Source organism: Osmerus eperlanus, chromosome 18 (assembly GCF_963692335.1).
Source record: "Osmerus eperlanus chromosome 18, fOsmEpe2.1, whole genome shotgun sequence".
Lineage (NCBI taxonomy): Eukaryota > Metazoa > Chordata > Actinopteri > Osmeriformes > Osmeridae > Osmerus > Osmerus eperlanus.
In genome coordinates, this window is record NC_085035.1 from 2620421 (window position 1) to 2641246 (window position 20826).

General features: G+C 45.8%; 3 protein-coding genes across 8 annotated transcripts in view; 1 reads left to right on the forward strand and 2 right to left on the reverse strand.

The window, feature by feature from the left end:
* The window catches only part of fam169ab (family with sequence similarity 169 member Ab), a 16239-nt gene extending 3132 nt beyond the window's left edge, over positions 1-13107 (reverse strand). The window contains exon 1 of one of the 2 annotated variants that reach the window (XM_062484076.1): positions 13065-13107. In XM_062484076.1, the coding sequence (XP_062340060.1) occupies positions 13065-13092 (28 nt within the window). In that variant the 5' untranslated portion in view covers positions 13093-13107. Of the gene's footprint in view, positions 1-3678; positions 3857-13064 lie in introns of those variants that run through there. The other variant, XM_062484077.1, reaches the window with a different exon arrangement.
* Positions 6149-9604, reverse strand: LOC134038886 (beta-1,3-galactosyl-O-glycosyl-glycoprotein beta-1,6-N-acetylglucosaminyltransferase 4-like). Of its 5 annotated transcripts, none has more exons than XR_009932701.1 (4): positions 9457-9595; positions 9254-9364; positions 7689-9156; positions 6149-6447 (listed from the first exon to the last, which is right to left on the reverse strand). XR_009932701.1 is itself a non-coding variant. In XM_062484537.1 (3 exons), the coding sequence occupies exon 3, from the start codon at positions 9153-9155 to the stop codon at positions 7878-7880; it is 1278 nt and encodes a 425-aa protein (XP_062340521.1). In that variant the 5' UTR covers position 9156; positions 9254-9335; positions 9457-9603; the 3' UTR covers positions 6149-7877. The 5 variants fall into 5 exon arrangements, 3 of the variants coding, with proteins under 3 accessions (XP_062340521.1, XP_062340519.1, XP_062340520.1); XR_009932700.1 differs by having other exon boundaries at positions 6149-6511; XM_062484537.1 differs by having other exon boundaries at positions 6149-9156; positions 9254-9335; positions 9457-9603.
* LOC134038599 (3-hydroxy-3-methylglutaryl-coenzyme A reductase-like) lies at positions 12345-20405 on the forward strand. Its single transcript, XM_062484073.1, has 19 exons — positions 12345-12399; positions 13013-13230; positions 13509-13620; positions 13722-13809; positions 13909-13993; positions 14257-14362; positions 14600-14706; positions 14873-14992; positions 15386-15519; positions 15766-16201; positions 16434-16628; positions 16711-16869; positions 16959-17116; positions 17255-17360; positions 17638-17808; positions 17944-18084; positions 18196-18354; positions 18550-18704; positions 18835-20405. The coding sequence occupies exons 1-19, from the start codon at positions 12366-12368 to the stop codon at positions 18887-18889; spliced, it is 2739 nt and encodes a 912-aa protein (XP_062340057.1). The 5' UTR covers positions 12345-12365; the 3' UTR covers positions 18890-20405.
* The last annotated feature ends 421 nt before the right edge of the window (positions 20406-20826 follow it).

The following is a 20826-nucleotide window of genomic DNA, read 5'->3' on the forward strand; positions in this document are numbered from 1 at the left end:
CATTCGTTAGGATTCATAGCGTCGTCCAGCGGAAATCAGTCAGTCAATCTATTGTTCTATCTATCTGATGTTCTATCTATCTGATGTGCTATCTATCTACAAGTTGAAAATTACAGACATAAACACAACATATTTTTCAAAGCTGAAATGTGACCTGAAAATTCATATACGATGCAATGGATTTTTCAGTGTAGACCATGAGCTACTGTAGCCTCTGCCTCTTAGAACACAACAGCCCGGTGGCAATGGAACTCTCTTTAGGCTAAGAGGGTAAAGGTCAACCAGGAAGCACTCGGGTGTGAGAACCTGTCGGTCAAGCTACAGGTCACAGGTCACACTCAAGGCACAGGCCACGCCCACTGTAGATACATTTTCTGACTTGAGCTTAAAAGACACAACAAGGTCGCACATGGAACGGAGCCATTACTGCACTAACTGTAGTTTTACCTTTAATTCATAAATCTGCTAGCTACTGTAATCGTGTTATGTTGTTAAACTGTCGACTGCAAAGCCTGTGAGGGTACTGTATGGAAAGGGGTTGAGCGCTCTGATGAAGGTTGTGCGTGACGCGTGCAGGTGGCGATGGCACATGCACCTCTGCATGAAACTCTTCACCTCCTCTGTGAATAATGACAGACCCCTTTACAAGTCTGTGCTATCGTCTGTAATCTTCTTCTCCCTCTGTGAACGGCACAGGGGAATTCAACCCATATATCTTGTCTGAGACATGGAAATCACAGAGCGTCGGGGAGAGAGAAAGAGAGACAACGAGAGAGAGAGGGAGGGAAAAAGAAAGAGAGAGAAAACAGAGAACAGAGAGAGAGAGAGACAGAAAAAATATCTACAATTTAACAAAAGGAGGTGCCCATGTGTCCTACATGTCAGTTTTCAGTTCCCAGAGACATCTACAGCTACAGGTACAAAGGTTTCACATTCCTTGAGGGAAGAACGAAAATGTTCTTGCGATTGCGCAACTTCACTTCCACTTGAATAGTACTTTCCAACATGACTTCTGAGAAATATCCTCCCCCTCTGCATAGCTCCAATACCCCCCCCCCCCCCCCCCCCTGCCCGCTACCAGGCTGGAAGGATTCGGTTCCAACTGGTTCCAACTGAACTTTTGGGGGGTTGGCACGCGTCACTGCTGCTGACTTTAGGGGCCCTTGAGGACAGCAACAACATCTGGAGTAAACAACACCAGGAGGGGGGGGGGGGGGGTCACTATCATTCAATCCTGCACCCCCCCCACCTCCCCCCTCCCAGAATTCACCGCTATGTGTTGGATTGTGTGTGTCAAGTTACAATGTACAGATACATCTATAAGTGTATGCACTTGCGATGCATCTCACATGATACAAATGTCAGTGTACTTTGAATAACATTAAGTTCCAGAACAAGACATTCTCCTCATGAGAGATTTCTACTGGACAACACAACTCAAACAACCGCAGCAAAGGGATCAGATAACGCTACTGAAGGTCGTGTAGCATCTGTGCTTAACCCTTAGGAACGAACCTTTAGTAACTAACCTTTAGGAAGCACAAGAAGCAGGAAACCCAGAGAGGGCCTCTCTCATGCCGTGTGATGTCACAGAACAGATGTAGGTCTATTGCACCACACACACACACACACACACACGTGCTCACACACAAAGGGGCCCCTGTTACCGGCCTCTCAGTGCTTTTGTGGATAGAAACTCCTCACGTACACAAAAGCAAAATGGCAGGAGTCGATAAGCCGACCGCTGGGACACAAACGTTCCAAGCGATCTGCTGGACACCTCCTTGCATATCTCGACCGTCACACCGATGGCCAGAACACACACACACACACACAAACACTCTCTGCCTCGTATAACGGGCCGTGTTTTTCAAAAACATTCTTACAAAACGTGCACACACACACACACCGCACACTGAGGGTAATGGATCTCTCATTTTGGATGGAGAGACACACTCCTCCTTTAACCCCCACCGCTCCGGCCCCCTGCCCCCCCCTATGCAGAGACCCCCCTTCCTGGCCAGAGAGAGACTCACGCCCATAGACACACAAGCGTATTAAACGTATATACCGATGAATTAATCTAAATGTAATCTAACCCTTTGTTTTCTTAAACCAGTCTTAAACAGTTGGATTGAGTATCGTTTGTGTGTGTGTGTGTGTGTGTGTGTGGAGAGAGAGAATATGAAAATATATCCTGACAGAGTGAAGCAGGTATGATTCCAACAGGCCTCTGCCTACCCTTCGGTTGCCCCAGTGTGCCCCCGATCCCGTCTCTCGCTCTCGTTCTCTCACACACACCCAAACACAACATCCTGTCAGAGAGCATTAGCAGTGAGGCAGAAGATCAGGCACATTTAGGGCTAACTGCACTCCCTCGAACATCACTGCTAGACATATAGACATACGGTAGAAAACATTCTCATCCACCAGCATTTAACTAGCCAGAACAGGATCCCATTCTATCCTATGTTTGTGGCTGCCTAGATTCCCACTGCCTTTTTGCAACCGAATAAACTGAATATTGTTTTTTTTTATATAGCATTTTTTGTGTTGCGGCCCAAGAAGCTGGCATGGTCTGTGACCCGTAGAAAGGTCCGGTCAGTGTAGAACTTTGTAGTTCTGTCCCATCATGGAGGAAAGCTCCTCGCACCGTAGATGAGGAGTGGGCTGGTTTTTGCCATAGGTCATACAGACCCCAACTAGTCTGAGGGTTGCATGTATGAAGTCAAATTTAAGACCCCTTAGTCCCTGTGAATGATTGTTAGGATGATCCTAGTTGGGTTACATTGGTTAGGGTTAAGATTCTCACGCAACTGTACTGGAAGTACATTCAACACATGAATTAAAATAAATCGTGACTGTGGTGAAAACCGTCAAGGTTTTTCAAATGGCAAAAGAACACATAAAACGTTCCAGAATGTTCCATAACTAACAGACCGCCTTGAATACTATTCAACGTCTTTGTAAGTCAAGATCATGATGTGAACAAAGAAAGAACTGCCGAAAAGATGGGGGCAGAGTCATTTTTGAGAGAGTAAACAATACGGGGGCATGCAAGGCCAGTCAATTTGATCAACAATTCTTGAACGGTGGGATAGTCTGTAAGTAAATGAATTGTTCTCTATACATTTGTTTTATAGGAAAATTCCAGTCCAGCTTCGGAACAACTTTGGAAAACTTTTGCACCTACGCAGGACTATTTCTTTAGGCTCTTATAATAGGGATATAAAGGGGCGGGGCAGTGCATTAAAAGGTACGGGTTGCAGGCGAGCAAAAGTTAGTGTCAACTCCAGGCGAACTATTTTAACACAGAAACCAGTTGGCCATTTTTTTTATTTGATCCACATATGATATGAAAACTGCTACATTTCGTCATAACACCCATCTTACCCGATCCAAAACATTCTAATCCCCAGATCGCTTGATTCAAACGCACAGGCCGCGAGGTGACAAACACGAGCCAATTAAAATAAACTACGCCTGTTTTCTATAGTTACTATTGTCACAACCTACACGTGCATGTCCAGCATAATGACGGGTTTATTAAGACATCATTATTAGTTCAAACCTATAGTTCTGCCTTCAAACCGAGAGGGCCCGGTGCACATTCCGACTCCTCCACCATTCTCACAACAACAATTTAAAACATCAGGATCGGTTAAGAAAACAACGTACCTCTCTACAGTCACGGAGGTAGTCTTTCCTTCTTAAGCGAAACTCCGTTTTGTTAATTGAACCATACAAAACCGTGCAAGCGCCGTGGAAAAAGGTACAGTAATATTGAATTGCAGTCTTCCCAGTCTGCGACACGACGCACGCTCCCTGTGACGATGAGCGCTCTATACGTTGCCCAATGGCTGCTGGGACAGCAAGAATTATGCTTAATCACGTTACAAAGGTTTCGTGACAATCTGCACACCTTTTAATGTGTGCTTGTTGTTTTTCATGGAAAATACTATATGATGGAGATATTCCTAGAAATGCATATGTATATAATATGGCTAGCTTTAAAAACTATATTTTTTGTGCCGACGTTTGTGCTTAATACATATAGTATAATATTTTCTGAGATAGGACGTTAATCCATCAGGTCACAGGTGGTGAAACAGGACGCTTGCTAAAACAAGTGTTTGATGTCGTTTGTAATGAGCAGTAGACCCACAGCTTTGTGGAGCTTCCATTATTGCTTATTTGAACAATGCTAATTTTTGACACTTGTAATTAGCCTGTAATTTACGTATAATTTCTTATTGATGGGAGATATTACTGAAATGTTTCGTACAGACAGAGTAGGCTAGGTCAAAAGTCTCTCCCACGGATGGGCTAAATAAAGCCGAGTCCCTATAAGTGTATCCCAGCAGTATGCTACGCAGATGGCATGGTCAGACGACCTAATCAAAACTGTTCAATTCAATGTCAATATGTGATACAATACAATTTCAAAATCAGCTTACAATTTTCAGTTAAATATAAATTAAAACCATTATAATTTAAAAGGTTTTCAAGTACATTTCAAATACATAACTTTTAAATTAATCTTAATTTTGTGCTGGCACTAAAATAGCTCCTTAAATTTAATAAAAAAAATTGGTCATTGATAGTTTGAGCCTGTCTCTGGCACCTGTTTCTGTAGAGGTGCAGTTCCTTCTTCTTGCCAGCAGATGGCCCTCTTTCACAGTAATTGCTGAATAAATAGCTCAGATAGCCTATTTATAAAGATGGGGGCGTCGGTAAATTCAATGATACCCTATAATAGTCACATTTAGGTATTTAACAGTATAAATGTGTTCTTTCTAATGATGTTTTTATTTCTGTTGTGAATAAAATCAGGCAAATAAACAAAACAACAGTGAATAAAATCAGGCAAATAAACAAAACAACAGTTTATGGATTTAATTGTATCTTTCTTTACACTCGAGGATAATGCAATTGGATAATAAGACAAGTCGTGCGTATTGACACACACCAGTGTAGATATCACCCCCACTAAATCATGGATTAACTGCACCCACATCCACGACTACTACCGCTCAAACAGCCACAACAGACACATTCACTCACCATCTCTCTGAAATGAATAATTAACTGCAACCCTAATCTCTCTTGGCTGTCTCATCCATCAGTCAGGAGAGTATTCTGTTCTTCATTACTTAAACCGCTTACAGGGGCGAAGAGGATAGGCAGAGGCTCAGACTTAATAACACTCCGAATGTGATACCGAGGTGCTAACAAACACTCCTGTGTGTTAGCTGACAAGCTGAAGAGCGCTTGGTGGTTGGAGGGTTCGGGTACCCGGGCCTGGGCCCTCATCTGGATTTCATTGGCAGACCTCATGACACACCATGTCTGATTATACTACCTCATCAAGTATAGGATGCTAGAGGTTACAATCAGGTTTTGTATGTATTGGAGTCAAGTGTTAAAAAAAATGGTGGCACTCACAAGATAATAAAACATATAGCCTACAGCATCTGTCGGTATACGGAAACACATTTCCATATTTCCAGAGAGATGCAACATGCAAAGCAGAAATTTTGAATAAGGTAATGTGAAACTGAACAAGTTGGCCCAGTTAATACACAGATTTGGCAGCCTAACCTTTTAGAGGTTTGTTGCGTTCAAACATTTTCAACCACAAGCTGTTTCTGTTCCATCTCACTCAGTTCCACATGTAGGCCACTACGATGTAACGTCAGTAACAATGTAAAAATATAGTGTTTTAGTTGTAGCTTTTGTGAACATAGGGCCTATTCTGCTGCAATTGCAGTCCGCCTTTTAATTCTTGGACAATCTGCTGTTTTTCTTGGAGGATAGATTAAAAAATTGCATTTAATAACGCCAATACCAATGGAATTATAGTTATTTGACTCTATGGGTTAAATCAGAGCAAGAATGGTCAAAGTGAGGTTAAATGAAATATATATTTAATAAGATTGCAAATAAATGAAATCAACTACAAGGCAAACATGTTACAAAATAAAGGTTAACTCTTACCTCCGCTATCATAATTATTGTAAATCAGAGAGACAGCAAGATGTGAAGAAGGAGAATGAGTACAAGGACAAGCCAGAGTTGAGGAGAAGCCCTCAGGAGATCAAGAATCCACAGAACAATGCTTCACAATTGTCTTTATACACAAGAATAACCAATCAGACCAAATCTTGACCCTTACTTATCAACATATGACGAGCAATGCTACAGTAAGTTACACAATGTGTCAGGGTTGGGAACAGGACTCAGGTGCAGAAACTGGAACTTTTGCAGAATTAGGTTTTTAATAAACAAGAAAGCAGACAGGGCTGGCATATGAGAGAAACAACAATCCGGCAGGGAGAGGAAGGTTGGGCTGGTGTTTGTAGGTGGTTGATGAGCTGATTGTTGACAGGTGCGCTGATGAGTGACTGGTGTCAGGTGCGGGGAGAGAACAGGAGGGTGTGTCCACAACTGAGGAATGTGAGGGTGACAAACAGAAAAAACAAAACAAGATCACACCCACACCGGACTAACGCTGGGTGGATGTGACACAATGGGGTGAGAGAGCCATCAACTTGAGACCCTGTTGAGCAACGAAAACTTGACATCATATAACTACAGCATACTCACAAGCTGTTTCTGTGATTGTGTGTGTGCATGTGTTAATGTATATGTTTGCAGTTCTATTACCACCTATGTAGATAAATAAAAGGGGCAAAGGTTGTATGCTATGGAGGTGTTTCAGGTACAGTGTTTTCAAAGCTATACAAGCATGTATTTGCAGGGTAAATACACACATACATAAGAATTCATGCGTGTTTTGTAAATGCTACATTTCACAGAATTTGCCATTGTGTTTGTTGAATGGGATATCAGAATCATCGGAGAACACATATTTAAAAAGTGGTTTTATAGATAAGGCTGCAAAGGTTATAGGGCTAAATTTCTACAAGAAACCGGTTCTTACTCACACATAAAGGGTAATCTTAGACAAACCCACTAGCTTAGGCCGAAACGCGTCTGTGAATAAACTGGTCAAAATAAGCAATGAGATAAGCCTGAGAGTGCGTTTTTTTCTACTTTAATCTTAGACAAACACAGCCCCATTTGACAAGTCTAGATGTAGTTTAACCACAGCCTTGACTTCCAGTTCCCCATTCTCAACTATCATAACATCATTTAGTTCCATGAGGGTATTTTTTTGGACTGTCCCTAATGGACATTTTAAAATGTGAGGGAAAACTTTTGACAGTAACAGGTTTAACTTTTGACATGTGACAGTGTGATAATCACTGTTTTATCTCTCCACGCCTTCTTTGAGTTCTGTGTGAGACCTGAATGAGAGGTTTGATCCTGAATCACAATAAAGCAGACACAGGTAAGTCCAACTGTTGTGTCGTGGCAAAATGTGGCAAAATACGTTGTCCCTCTGTGTTTTATGGCTGACATAAATAAACTATTGCAAAGTCACATGTTGTATATTGTGCACAATCCCATGAGGGAACATTGACAACATGGTAGGTCGAAATAACTACAACTACTTCATTACTTACTTTCAAAAACCAACGTCTTTTATGCACACCTGCTTTGAACTTTTTTTTTAATTTACAGTTTATAATAGAAAGAAAAGAGAGCCAGAAGCCAGACAGAGATCATGTACAGACAATGTTGTGGGAATCCTGATATGCAGGTAAATCATGTTTGTAACTTACTCTCTGACTTCCCTGCATTCTTCTGAGAATTTGCATCACCACCAACAGACTCTTTCCTGCTGTTTTTCTTCATAGAACATTGCGCTGTTACATAAAGGTCCGGCCTGGGAAGGGTTCATAACTGCATCAGGTCTTACTAGGCGTTCATTCGGATTCTGAAGTCGTCTTAACTCAGACCCAACAAGTTTGTTAGTTAATCACCAGACGTCTCTGTCTTTCTTGCAGTTTCTCTTCCAGGCACTGAATGAGAACAGGGTCCACCATGGGATCGACCTTATTGGCGAACCAGTGACCGTTTTCAAGTAGCCAGCGTATTTCCCCTGCCCCGTAAATGCACACGCTTCGGACGTGTCTGCCGGTGCAGTCGGGGTATAGAGACCCCTCCAGGTAGTACCACTTCACCAGTCTCGTCCTGCTCATCAGGTCGGACACGTCAGGCTGGGACCTGGGCACTTCTCCCGGCACCCCGGGTACGCGTGCGAGAGTGGCCCAGAAGTGTTCGTCTGGAGAGAAGGTATCCTCCGACCATTTGAGGAAGTCCTTGGCGTGCGGCGAGTTGATGACGTAGTTGACGAACTCCCGCGAGAGCGTGAAGTAAGCGCTGCCGATGAACATCTCGATGTTGTGCGGCGGCGGATCTTTGGCTACGCCTGTTTGAATGGGAATCTTGTGGTACTCAAAGTTAGCGTCCACCAGCTTGTACTGGAAGGCGTACCTCTGGGTCTTGTAAAAAGGGGGGCGGGTGGTTTCCAGCATGTTGGAGCCTCGCAGGGCCCTCAGCTCTGACACCAGCTCGCCGTTGGCCCTGAGAGGGAAGTCCTGCCCACACAGGTTGATCACGTACCTCCACTTGACCTCTGACCCGAGCAGGTCAAACAGGCAGTTTAGGTCGGCCTTCAGCCGAGTGATGCTAGCATAGATGACGTTCTCCAGCTTGGAGGCGATGAAGACGTTGGGCAGGCAGTGAGCCAGGCCCTCCATAGCAGACTTGAACTCCGCTGAGGACTTCTGGTCGTAATGGATACAATAGAGGTTGTTAGGGGAGTACACAGATCTGAGGATTCTCTCTACCATCCAGGCAGACTTGTGCACCACCATGGAATACGCCAGAGGGAACTGCCTTTCCTCCTCCGACACCGGGATGGTGCCATATCCCCTGGACTTGAGGTAGCGTGGACAGTTGGAGGTGAGGTTGACCAGAGTGGTGTCCTTCTCCTCCACAACATTCTTCCTGATGACCAGAGACTTGCCCACTTCCACGGGGTCAAGATCGTAGATGGCGGAGCAATCGATGTCATATTTGTGGTATGTCTGGATTTCGTCAACTGTTGCAGTGAGTTCAAAAGGTCCTTTGGAAAATCTGACAGTAACCATTAGACACACCAACAGCAGGGCACACACAGCCAGCATCCATCCAAAAGAAAAAACAACATTTCTGCTCAGTCTTTTCAAAAAGGTGCATCTCATTCTGAGGGAAAAAAATTGAAAAGAAATTTACTCGTTCACATTCTTTAGAGAACTAGACTTCCTTATTTCCTAACTGCTTTCACTGCCAAAATTATCACCTTGCTCAGGGTATTTCTTCAACAATTCCTTCCTTGAGAATGTATTCTTCTTACATCACAGCAGGAGTGAATTGAACCACAACTTGTTTGATAGAAAACGTATATGTAAAACTGTAAAACATTTGTAGAAGTTTACCAATCACTATGCATAATCTAAAGAAGCTCAATTTCCCTTAATTTTACGCATTTAACTTGCAACTTACTTTTTTTAATGTGCAGGGTCTATGGGTTTTTCTGTTTCTTTCATTGTCAAAAATCTTTGGATGACGAACGCATCTTCCGCCTTATCATTGCCAAGAAAGTTGCTTCTCTCCCAGTAGGCGTGAAAGTTGTCACTGTAAGCACGACTGATGAATAGTGACCTCTTCAGTGGCGCACGAAGCATTTGAAGGGAGGAGTGGCCGTTTAAGGGAGGAACTTCGTGACGCGGTTTAGTTTAACCTTAAACCCAACATTTGTTAGGATCGTCATTTTTTTCTTCTTAAAATAATCTAAACTGATCTTTTTCAGAGAACATTGGAATATTGGATTTATATCTAACATCAGATAACCATCACCTCCATGGCTACTCTATTTAAACACATTGTAGTATCGGGCGCTGAAACACTTTCAACCGTTCATTCAAACTGTGCAATGTAGAAATCAATGCGTAGCTATATCTCTCATGAATTGAAAATATGAAAACTCAGGAAGCCAAAACTAATTTGTCTCAGCAAGGGAAATATGCAGGTTTGGAACAATGATTAATAGTTTTAACAACAACTGCCACAATAGGAGTCAAGAATACATTTCCCCACCAGGACATTTTTACAATAAATGCACTCCTCCTAATCTGCAATTCATTCTGACGGGAAGAATTTAGCGGAACGTTTGTGAGAAAAACAGCATAGCCTATTCTTTTCAACAATAACAAAGAAGGACATTTACGCATTACTGTATGATGACAAAAGTTGCATTGACTTAAGACAATTCATCAAGTTCATCAAGGGGTGTAACACCTTGTTAGATTCATGCAGATAATCGGATATCACAATAATCATACACTTGTTGAGGGAAGATCTGCTTACATTAGGCCCCTAGGCTATAATTATGCAACGCGTTACGTAAATTGTGTAGGCTACATTTGGCTACATCGCGGAAAAATAGTGCATAGAAATCTACGGCAGATGATCAAGGATGGTCAGTCAAAGGGCAGTTTGTAGTTTCAGTAGCCTTCCTATAGCCTGTTAAGTAATTGGCCTACAAGACCTCAGCCCAAACAACATTCCAATCAGCCCAAACAAGTACTAATTGGAATGTGATGCCTATAGGCATCACATTCCAATCAGTACTTTCAAAAATAAGATTCATTGGAAACTAAATAGCCTAAGTGAAACTGTCCACAACTTCTGAGCTATTGTAGGAGCTTCTACAGCAAGTTTTTAATTTGGTACTTTCAGGAAAGCTGGAAGTTTGTGCCAGAGCAAGAGTGTTTTTTGTTCGACGGTCAAAATACCCTTTTAGATATACATGTCAAAAAGGGAGAAGTCACACACACCCTAGACTACTTCCTTTTCAACCCTCTTCCTCACATGCTTTAACCCCCTTCAAAGTCCTCATCAAATTTTAGTTCTCTCTTTTACCTTTTTCAAATTGATTGTACATGTAAGATATTTATGTATGTATTTATATGTAATAGCAGAACAAGAAATGTGGTTGCTGCATTAAAACAAATTTTTTAATGATCATTTCCTTCCAATGTGTGTGTATACGCGACTGCGCGTGCGTATGTGTGTGTGCGTGTGTGTGTGTGAAAGAGAGAGAGATGAGAAAGAGAGAAGGTACTCTCTTTCTCATGCTGTCTCTGATGGATGTTTACTTCATAATCGTAATTATTTAGGCTACAGTACTACCTACGTGTACATATGTGCATTATGGCATGCGCACTGTTTTCAGCATGCTGTTTTTCCAGTGAATACCATAGGAATCGGTGGATAATATCAGTTCATACTCTACCTCTAGCCAGCTGCGCCTCTCTGGATCTTGGAGGTATTTGTCCAATAGAGCCCTACATGTGTGAGGGGCCGTTTAATCAGTTTTTGTGTAAAAGTCTGAATTATTTCCTAAACGGTTCCTCATATGTGTTAGTCTACTTACATAGGCCTACCTGTTTGATGGAAGGAATTTCAATCAATAGCCTACAGAGGTAACAAATAAAGGTTTTTCAAAAGTTCAAAAGGTTTTTCTTCCAACGTTCAGCCTTCTTGTAAGAAAGAAAGAAACAAAAGCACTGGTCTATGTTCAAATGTAATGTTTACAGTTCAATGTCTTGAGCTGTTATCAGTAAGGTACAACGCCCGTTGACTACCTAATATTGAGACAGCGACAGCAGAATAGGTATTTCACAACATGGAAGTAGGCCTGTTTAATTTGTTTCATTGAGGACTACATTTGAAACATTAGTCAACTCCTAAATGAAGTGTAACCATTGTAAAGCAATATAAAGGGATATTTTCAGTAGTGATTATGAGTGCACTAGGTTGATGTGGCCTATCACTCCATCATTCTGTAGTTCTCTGAATGTCAAGTACAGCAACAGCAACCATACATTGACAAATACTGTCCTCTTCTGGTGATATTATGTATAGCCTACTGAAAAAATGTATTAAAAGAAATGCTGAATTGTATTTCGTGTCAAATTGGGTTGATGGTATTTGCAATAAATGTGACTTGTTACGAGCTCGTGTTGGTGTTATATGGTATAACAGTTGCATGGCCTTTAAACATGTTAGTCAAAATAAATAAACGTTAAATAATACTTTTCAAGGTCACGGATGTCACTTGCTTGGTAGAAAAGTTATCTTTGCAATAAGTAAATGCTCGTTTATATGTTCGTTTTGTACTGCAGTATGTTGACACTAATGGATTTTTAGATTGAAGTGCACCAGCCTATCCTATTCATAGGTCTATGATTATATCCTATATAGTTTCCTGAATACTTAGCGAATACTTATTTTCCTTGTGTTGACTGTGTTGTTTAGTCATAGACTAGTCTGTTACGTTCTTGGCCACGCCTTGCTGACGATGACACATGAACATTTACAAGTAGTCACCATTTAGCTAATATGAGTGGATGTCACAATTTGGGGGAGAACGTTCAAATGAAGGTAAACAATTAACTTAATATGTAAGCGTACTAATGGATTTCATGTACGTAATATGTTTTGTATTAAGGTAGCTTTATCTGACCTTGGTTAGACTAGAGGGTAGTACTAGAGACACTGACAGGAACGTGTCAGACGTTAGCCAGCCACATAGTCTGTTTAACATATTGTCACCAGGAAAGGAGCACAGTCAATAGCAAGCTAACTAGCGCTAGCTAGCTAGCTACAACCAGTGCATTCATTGCTGTCAAACCTTGTGAACGAGTCCGACACCGATCCAGTTCAAATATAAATACATTGTCATTTATCTCTCCGAGGTAAAGGAACGATCCTTCCGTGAGTTTGATATTTAGCTAGCGAATGACACGAAAAAGGTTGGCTAGCTATCGGCTAGCTAACGATAGTGGGTGTGACTTGAGTTCTGCTTTGAGAAGTGTACACTTCTAACAGCAGAACTCAGTAACATGTGTTACTTGCCCAGTTAGACATAGCAGCAGTCTAGCCAGTTGTAACATTAACTATATCAGTACGTGTCCGTAATGCGAAGCAATACAGAGGTTAGGCTAGCTACCGTTACCCATGATCTAGGCCGACCCTTCCTCCTGCTTCGTTCTAGGTGAGTCAGTGACCTCAAACGGCTGGCTAACATCAGGTTTTCGTGCCGGTACCATGTTGACTGGTGTGTTCAGACTGCATGGCCTGGTGGTGGCGTCCCACCCATGGGAGGTGATCGTGGGCACTGTGGTCCTCACCGTGTGCCTTATGTCCATGAACAGCCTGGCCGCCACTAACCAGGTCTGCAGCTGGAACGAGGACTGTCCAAAACTTCAGGAGGTGAGTCTACGTTGTTTGGCTTGAATCAATCTGAGGAGCATCCTGTTTCCAGGCTGAAATTGTGTTGGGTAAAAACGAAACCATTCCACATGGTTGCTGCCCTCTGATTTTCTCTCTGAGGTTTCACTAGTGACCATATACTGTTACTGGATTTTTTTTCCAGTGTTGAATATATGCTGCCTTTGCACACACATAAAATTTATAAAAAAAAACGTCTGAATGTGTTGGTTATGTCTGAAAGTACACATGTCAAATGATTGGTGTCTAATCCTTTACAGAGAATCCTGAGCAGTGACATCATCATTCTAACAGTCACTCGCTGCATGGCCATCATTTACATCTATATCCAGTTCCAGAATCTTCGACAGCTTGGCTCCAAATACATACTTGGTGGGTGTGATGGTTTTGCAATCGGTTTCCCATCCAACATGGATGCTTAGCGCTGGTGTTCTTTTGGAAAGTAATGTGAATATTTTTTATTCTTGCCTCAGGTATTGCAGGATTTTTCACGGTGTTTTCCAGCTTGGTTTTCAGCACGGTGGTAATCCACTTTCTGGGGAAAGAGTTGACGGGCCTAAAGTAAACATTTTAGAATAGATAGTTAACAGCTAAACTATCTGTATTTACAGTACCAGAATCTGAATCAGTTTGTGAATCAACATCCGTTTTCTCCCTCAGTGAAGCACTCCCGTTTTTTCTCTTGCTCATCGACTTGTCCAAGGCGTGCGCCCTGGCCAAGTTCGCCCTCAGCTCAAACTCTCAGGTAATTGAAAGACCTAAGGCAGTCTGTAAAAAGCCTTGGAGTACAGTTAAACATTGTGTCAAACTTAACCATTTAGTCAGTCATACTTCACACTAATAATCCAATAATAATAACAACAACAACAACAACGTGTAGTTCATTTTGCAAACACTTTCATGCAAACCTCTTAATCCACAATCAGATGCTCTAATGCTGAGCTTCACCCATCCGTGTTAAAGTAGTTTTTTTTTTTTTTTTACGGGCTGATGGTTTTGTCCTTGCAGGAGGAAGTGAGGGAAAACATCTCCCAGGGCATGGCCATCCTGGGCCCCACGTTCACCCTGGACGCCCTGGTGGAGTGCCTGGTCATTGGCATAGGCACCATGTCAGGTCAGTTATTTACAAACAGCTCTGTTTGGGTTCAAAGTGTTTCTCAGCATGTTGTTGGTCTTCATTCTGGCCTTCTGTCCTGTCGGTGTGGCCCTGGGAAGGCTAGCGGTGTGTGTTCTGATGGGTGTGTGTGTTCTGATGGGTGTGTGTGTTCTGATGGGTGTGTGTGTGTGTTCTGATGGTTGTGTGTTCTGGTGGGTGTATGTTTTGATGTGTGACTGTGTTTCCCCCCTGCAGGAGTGCCCCAGCTGGAGATCATGTGCTGCTTCGGGTGCATGTCTGTTCTGGCCAACTACTTTGTCTTCATGACCTTTTTCCCTGCCTGTGTGTCTCTGGTCCTGGAGGTAAGGAACAGCGTCAGAGGAAGTGTTTTTGCACCTGTGTGTATGTGTGCGCACAAGTTCCCTGTCCTTAACCTTTTATAGTTTGTGTAAACTCCCTGTTCTTTATCTTCGTGTGTGTGTGTGTGGTGTGGTGTGGTGTGGTGTGTGTGTGTGTGTGTGTGCGCAGTTATCCAGGGAGAGCCGGGAGGGGCGCCCGATCTGGCAGCTGAGCCACTTTGCCCGCGTGCTGGCTGAGGAGGAGGACAACAAGCCCAACCCAGTCACCCAGAGGGTCAAGATCATCATGGTGAGAACTGCAAGCACACTCCACCACAACACCAGAGGTCAGGAAGCACACACACGGGCCAATCAGGAAGGGTCTTACAGAACACGGGCCAATCAGGAAGGGTCTTACCGAACACGGGCCAATCAGGAAGGGTCTTACCGAACACGGGCCAATCAGGAAGGGTCTTACCGAACACGGGCCAATCAGGAAGGGTCTTACCGAACACGGGCCAATCAGGAAGGGTCTTACCGAACACGGGCCAATCAGATAGGGTCTTACCGAACACGGGACAATCAGATAGGGTCTTATCAGACACAAGCCAATCAGAAAAGGTCTTACCGGACACAAGCCAATCAGAAAGGGTCTTACCGGAAGAGCCGCCGTTTCAGTTGTCTGCTCTCCCTGTCCTCACAGTCTCTGGGCTTGGTCCTGGTCCACGCCCACAGTCACCTGGCCACGGAGAACTCGGGCCAGAACCGTACCACGGAGGGGCAGATGATCAAGAGGCTGGATCCCAATAACAGCCTGTGGCCTCTGTCTGTGTTCAGGTAAACAGGGCAACCCCAGAGGAAACTGCCATGTCATGGATTCTCTTGAAAGTTCACACCACGATTAGTCGTTTTATACTGTTGGTACGTGAAGTAACTATTTCACTCATGTAACTATAACACAACTTTCTCTTTCTTTCACTTTTCTCTCTCTCTCTCTCTCTCTCTCTCTCTCTCTCTCTCTCTCTCTCTCTCTCTCTCTCTCTCTCTCTCTCTCTCTCTCTCTCTCTCTCTCTCTCTCTCCAGTATGGACCTGGAGCAGGTGATAACCCTCGCGCTGGCTCTCCTCCTGGCCGTCAAATACATCTTCTTCGAGCCGACCGAGACCGACTCCCCCTTGTCCCTGAAGAGCCCCATCGCCAGCCCCCCTCCAGCCGTGGCCCAGCGGGGGGTGGAGGACTGCTGCAGGAGGGAGCCAGCCCCCCACAAGGCCCCACAGAGGACAGCCGGCACCCCCGCCCCGAGCCCAGGGGCAGAGCCTCCCTCGGGGGGCTCCGCAGGCGAGGCGACAGGCCCTCGTCTGGTGGTCCCGCCCCAGCAGAACGGACCCTGTTGTCCCGGCTCCCGTGTTGCTGCCGCCGCTTCGCCCCGCTCCCCCGCACCTCCCCCATCCTCCCCCGCACCTCCCCCATCCTCCCCCCGCCCCCTGGAGGAATGCCTAGCCATCCTGTCGGACCCAGAGGTGAGCTTCCAGTGGAAGGGGAGGAACAACTGTAGTGGATTCAATGGAATGGGATTGAATTTAATACATTCCATGAATTCAAACTTCTCTGCCTCTGAGCTATGCCCATCCCCCCCACAGACCACTGAGCAAGAAATTGCTGTTCTTGCGGCAGTAAAGGCGATAGATGCAAACCTGTGAGAAGTCAGCCGAAGAACGATTGTGATCATGTCTCTCTCTCTTTTGCTCCCAGAGGGGCGCCCGTTCCCTTAGCGACGCAGAGGTCACGCTGCTGGTGACCTCCAGGAACATCCCGACCTATAAGCTGGAAGCCGTCATGGAAACGCCAGAGAGGGGCGTGGCTATCCGAAGAGAAATGCTGTCGTCCAAGCTGCCCGACCCCTCCGCCCTGGTCGGCCTGCCATACAAGGGCTACGACTTTTCAAAGGTGCATGTCCCTCCATTCCCTCCCTCCCTCCCTCCATCTTCTACTGCTTCAGGTGACTGATGTGAGGTGCTGTCTGTCTCAGGTGATGGGGACCTGCTGCGAGAACGTCATTGGCTACATGCCCGTTCCGGTGGGAGTGGCCGGCCCGCTCCTATTGGACGGGAAGGAGTTCCACGTTCCCATGGCGACCACAGAGGGCTGTCTGGTGGCCAGCACCAACAGAGGATGTCGAGCCGTCGCTGTGAGTACGAGTGTGGTTTTGAAGGACAGTGTGTGAGGGTGTGAGTTTTCAGGTGTGTGTCCTAACCCTCCCGTGCTCCCCCCCCCCAGCTGAGCGGAGGCTGCAGCAGTCGTATCCTAGGAGACGGGATGACCCGCGGCCCTGTGGTCCGGCTGCCCTCTGCCTGCCGGGCAGCCGAGGTCAAGGCCTGGCTGGAGACCCCTGACGGCTTCAGCACCATCAAGCAGGCCTTCGACCACACCAGCAGGTCAGGCCACAACCCGGCCCCTGCCTCACACGAGGCCCGGAGGCTTCCAGCAGACCTCTCCAGTCCTCTCAGAACCACTGAGGTGGTTCCTGGGACAGAGGATGATGATGTGTGTGTGTGTGTGTGTGTGTGTTGCAGGTTTGCCCGTCTGGATAAGCTGCAGATAGGCCTGGCTGGAAGGAACCTGTACGTCCGTTTCCAGTCCCAGACAGGAGACGCCATGGGCATGAACATGCTCTCCAAGGTAAGGCCGCACTCGGACCTTCAGGCGGTGGACCCAGGCTGCGCGTTCCAGAGGAGTGACCACTCTGGTGGGATTATGTAACCTCTGGTGGGATCATGTGACCACTGGTGGAATCATGTGACCTCTGGGGAGCTCATGTGACCACTGGTGGAATCATGTGACCTCTGGTGGGATCATGTGACAGGGGCGCTCACCCTCGCTCAGTTACGAAGATACAACTGCCGCTTACGTTTCGCAACCTTTTTTCTCTCTCTCTCCCCCTCTCCCCCTTCTCCAGGGTACAGAGCAGGCTGTGTCTACCCTGCAGCAACAGTTCCCAGACCTGCAGGTGTTGTCGGTCAGCGGGAACTACTGCACCGACAAGAAGCCCGCAGCCATAAACTGGATCCTGGGCAGGGGCAAGTCTGCCGTGTGTGAGGCCACCGTCCCCGCCAAGGTCGTCCGAGAGGTACGCCCTTCTGTGATCAAATAGGAGAGGGGAGGACCGGGGGAGAGTATGTTACCTCAGCCCGTTGAGATGCACCCGTGTTGCGGCCGTGTTTCAAAGCTCTCCCCTGGTCTCCTCTGCTGTGCTGGTTCGCAGGTCCTGAAGAGCAGCACGGCCGCGCTGGTGGAGCTCAACCTCAACAAGAACCTGGTGGGCTCGGCCATGGCCGGCAGCATCGGGGGCTTCAACGCCCACGCGGCCAACATCGTGGCGGCCATCTACATCGCCTGCGGGCAGGTGCTGTGCCTGGCTACCCTAACCCTAACCCCTAGTCTACCCAGCAACTGCTTGTCTCTCGCTCTCCCTCTCTGTCTCTCTACCTCTCTCTCTCTCTCTCTCCGTGTGCAGGACCCGGCCCAGACGGTGGGAAGCTCCAACTGCATCACCCTCATGGAGGCTGCCGGCCCCGGTGGAGAGGACCTGCACATCAGCTGCACCATGCCCTCCATAGAGCTGGGCACGGTGGGGGGAGGCACCAACCTGGAGCCCCAACAGGCCTGCCTGCAGGTGGGTGAGGGAGGGTGAGGAGAGAGAGAGAGAGAGAGAGAGAGAGAGAGGTGAGAGAGAGAAAGAGGTAAGAGAGGGAATGAGAGGTTGAGGGGGTGACAGAAAGAGAGGATGACAGAGAGTGAGCGAGCGAGCATGTGGTGTGAGCAAAAGACAGACCCCGCTCTCTCTCTGACCCCGGCCCGTGTGTTTCAGATCCTGGGCGTCCAGGGCTCCAGTCCGGACCAGCCGGGTCAGAACGCCCGGCAGCTGGCCAGGGTGGTGTGTGGCACCGTCCTGGCCGGAGAGCTGTCCCTCATGGCTGCCCTGGCGGCCGGACACCTCGTCAAGAGCCACCTCACACACAACCGGTACCTGCCCAAGTCTTATCTGCGAAATGTCTATTTTTATGTAGTGTACATGAAGTTGTAGTCAATCCTGTACACTCGTTAGCTGGTGGAGGTGGCTAGCTAATGTCGTCCCCCCCCCCCTGTATTTCAGATCAAAGGTGAACTTGCCGGAAATGCACCCGTCACACTCTGAGAAGGCAGCATGACACACAAGAGGCATCAACCAATCGGAAGAGAGCATCTCATGACTACAAAGGACCTGTGAACTCTGGGAGTTGTGGTGAGAGAGGACTCGGCCCCTGCTCAAAGGCCCATAAGACCGACTCTCCCGGGAGGAAGAGGACGTTTTGGGCCTGGACAGAAATGCATCCGAAAGCTTTGAAAGGCACATTTCTGAGAGCCTGCTGACTGTCACACACACACACTGCAGAACGGATACCTGTGTGGTGTTGAGTTGGCCCCGATGGTGAACGATTGTTTTTAATTGAGATTTTTTTGACAGTTTTATTTAAATGGAAACCCACAAATGACGGCTCTTGTCGGTAGATGACAAGTTGATTGAGGTTCGCAGCGGGAGAATGAACTCCTGTTGTGTGCACTGAATTCTAAGCTTCCGAGTCACAGCTCCTGTGATACTCAGACAATCATGTCCAAGGACGAGTCCAGTCAACATCTCCCGTTCAGCAGGTTGTACCAAATACCGCGAGAATACGGCATGCACACGATCAGAAATCACACTTCACAGGGTCGCTCTTATCCCCGCAGAGAGCTCCCTTTGCACTTGCCAAATAATTGAGACGACAACCATGAAAAATGACATTTCGTTTGGCGCTGAAAAGATTGATTTTTGTTTTGAATGTTTTTATTTAATGGAGTTGTTTCGACAGATGTCGAATGTTGCTGTATGAATGCACTGCGGGGAGCTGCAAACCAGGAAGTGTTAAATGTACAGTTTGATTAGGTGATTGCTTTAAAAAAATATATATATATTATCTATGATCGGTAGTTTCACTGTCTCCCCTCAGCAGGGCGTGTATGTGTATGTGTACCGACGAGGTTAATGATGGTTGTGCAGCTCCTTGACTGAACCACTCAATACAGACTCCTGGTCATTTCAACAGCAGACGCACAATCATGTGTGATTGTATTAGCTGTGCGAATGGGGAAAACTGGAAACTTAAAAAGCCATACAAACCGCCTTCTTTAATTGCTTCCTTAGACGTTAGCCTTCGTTGACGGGATGGTAGTTGACGAGCAGAGCTCAATGTGAAAGAGATTGGTATTTGCAGTGGGCTTATTGAGTCTTATTTGCTATTGTTTAAACACAATAAAACCGCACTATTGGCCTTATGACTTCAGAATATTCAACTCCAGCTTGTTCTAAAAGTAATGCTACTGTACGACTAATACCCATCTGTCCAATAACTTGTCTGTTCCCAGTGTATTTTGCTACAAATACAAATGCTATGTTTCCAGTAAAGACACCGTCTTTTGTTTGGTTTCTGTTTGTATCTGTGTCTGAAATCACAGCCACACAACATAAGGATAAGAATGTCATTTATTTCTAAACAGGTCTGAAGTGCTACATTTCACAGTACAGGTTGATGTCGTTTCCTCAGTTTTAGTGTGAATTTATTTATTTTCCCTCCGCACAATCATTCCCACGTTACATTCAGTGCAAATTAAGTCACCCAGATTCTCGGGGGGGGGGGGGGGGGGGGGGGAACTCTTACCACAGACAAAGCTGCTTCACAAGTAGGACGCTCTACACTTAGCTGAGTGTGGTGGAGGATTAACCTCGTCCCACTTTACAGCATTATCAATTACCTGTGGCCCGGCCCGACTAATTCTGGGAGGGTTAGCAATAGGGTCTAATGGACCGTGACGTGCCTTTACTGGTAGAGAAGCTTGAAAGGGAATCTGAAGCAACACAACATTCTGATAGAAAACGTAACCTCGTACATTGCTTGTGCCTTGAATGTTAATCCAAAAAGTCCATGGGAATGACGTGTATGTAGTGGTCGGCTGGATATATCACGCTCTCGTGGTTACAAGAAAAAACGGTCAAATCAGAAAATCTGCCTCCGCTGATTGGAATTCAAAAGTCTGAATAAAAACTCTTGAAATGAATTTGACAATTTTA

Bases quoted from the DNA above. Each gene is read 5' to 3' on its own strand.
- LOC134038886 (XM_062484536.1), bottom strand. From the start codon at position 9,155: ATGAGATGCACCTTTTTGAAAAGACTGAGCAGAAATGTTGTTTTTTCT.
- LOC134038599 (XM_062484073.1), top strand. From the start codon at position 12,366: ATGTCACAATTTGGGGGAGAACGTTCAAATGAAG. The intron at 17,117-17,254 runs GTCAGGCCACAA...TGTGTGTTGCAG, and splicing joins GCCTTCGACCACACCAGCAG to GTTTGCCCGTCTGGATAAGC. The intron at 18,355-18,549 runs GTGGGTGAGGGA...CGTGTGTTTCAG, and splicing joins CCCAACAGGCCTGCCTGCAG to ATCCTGGGCGTCCAGGGCTC.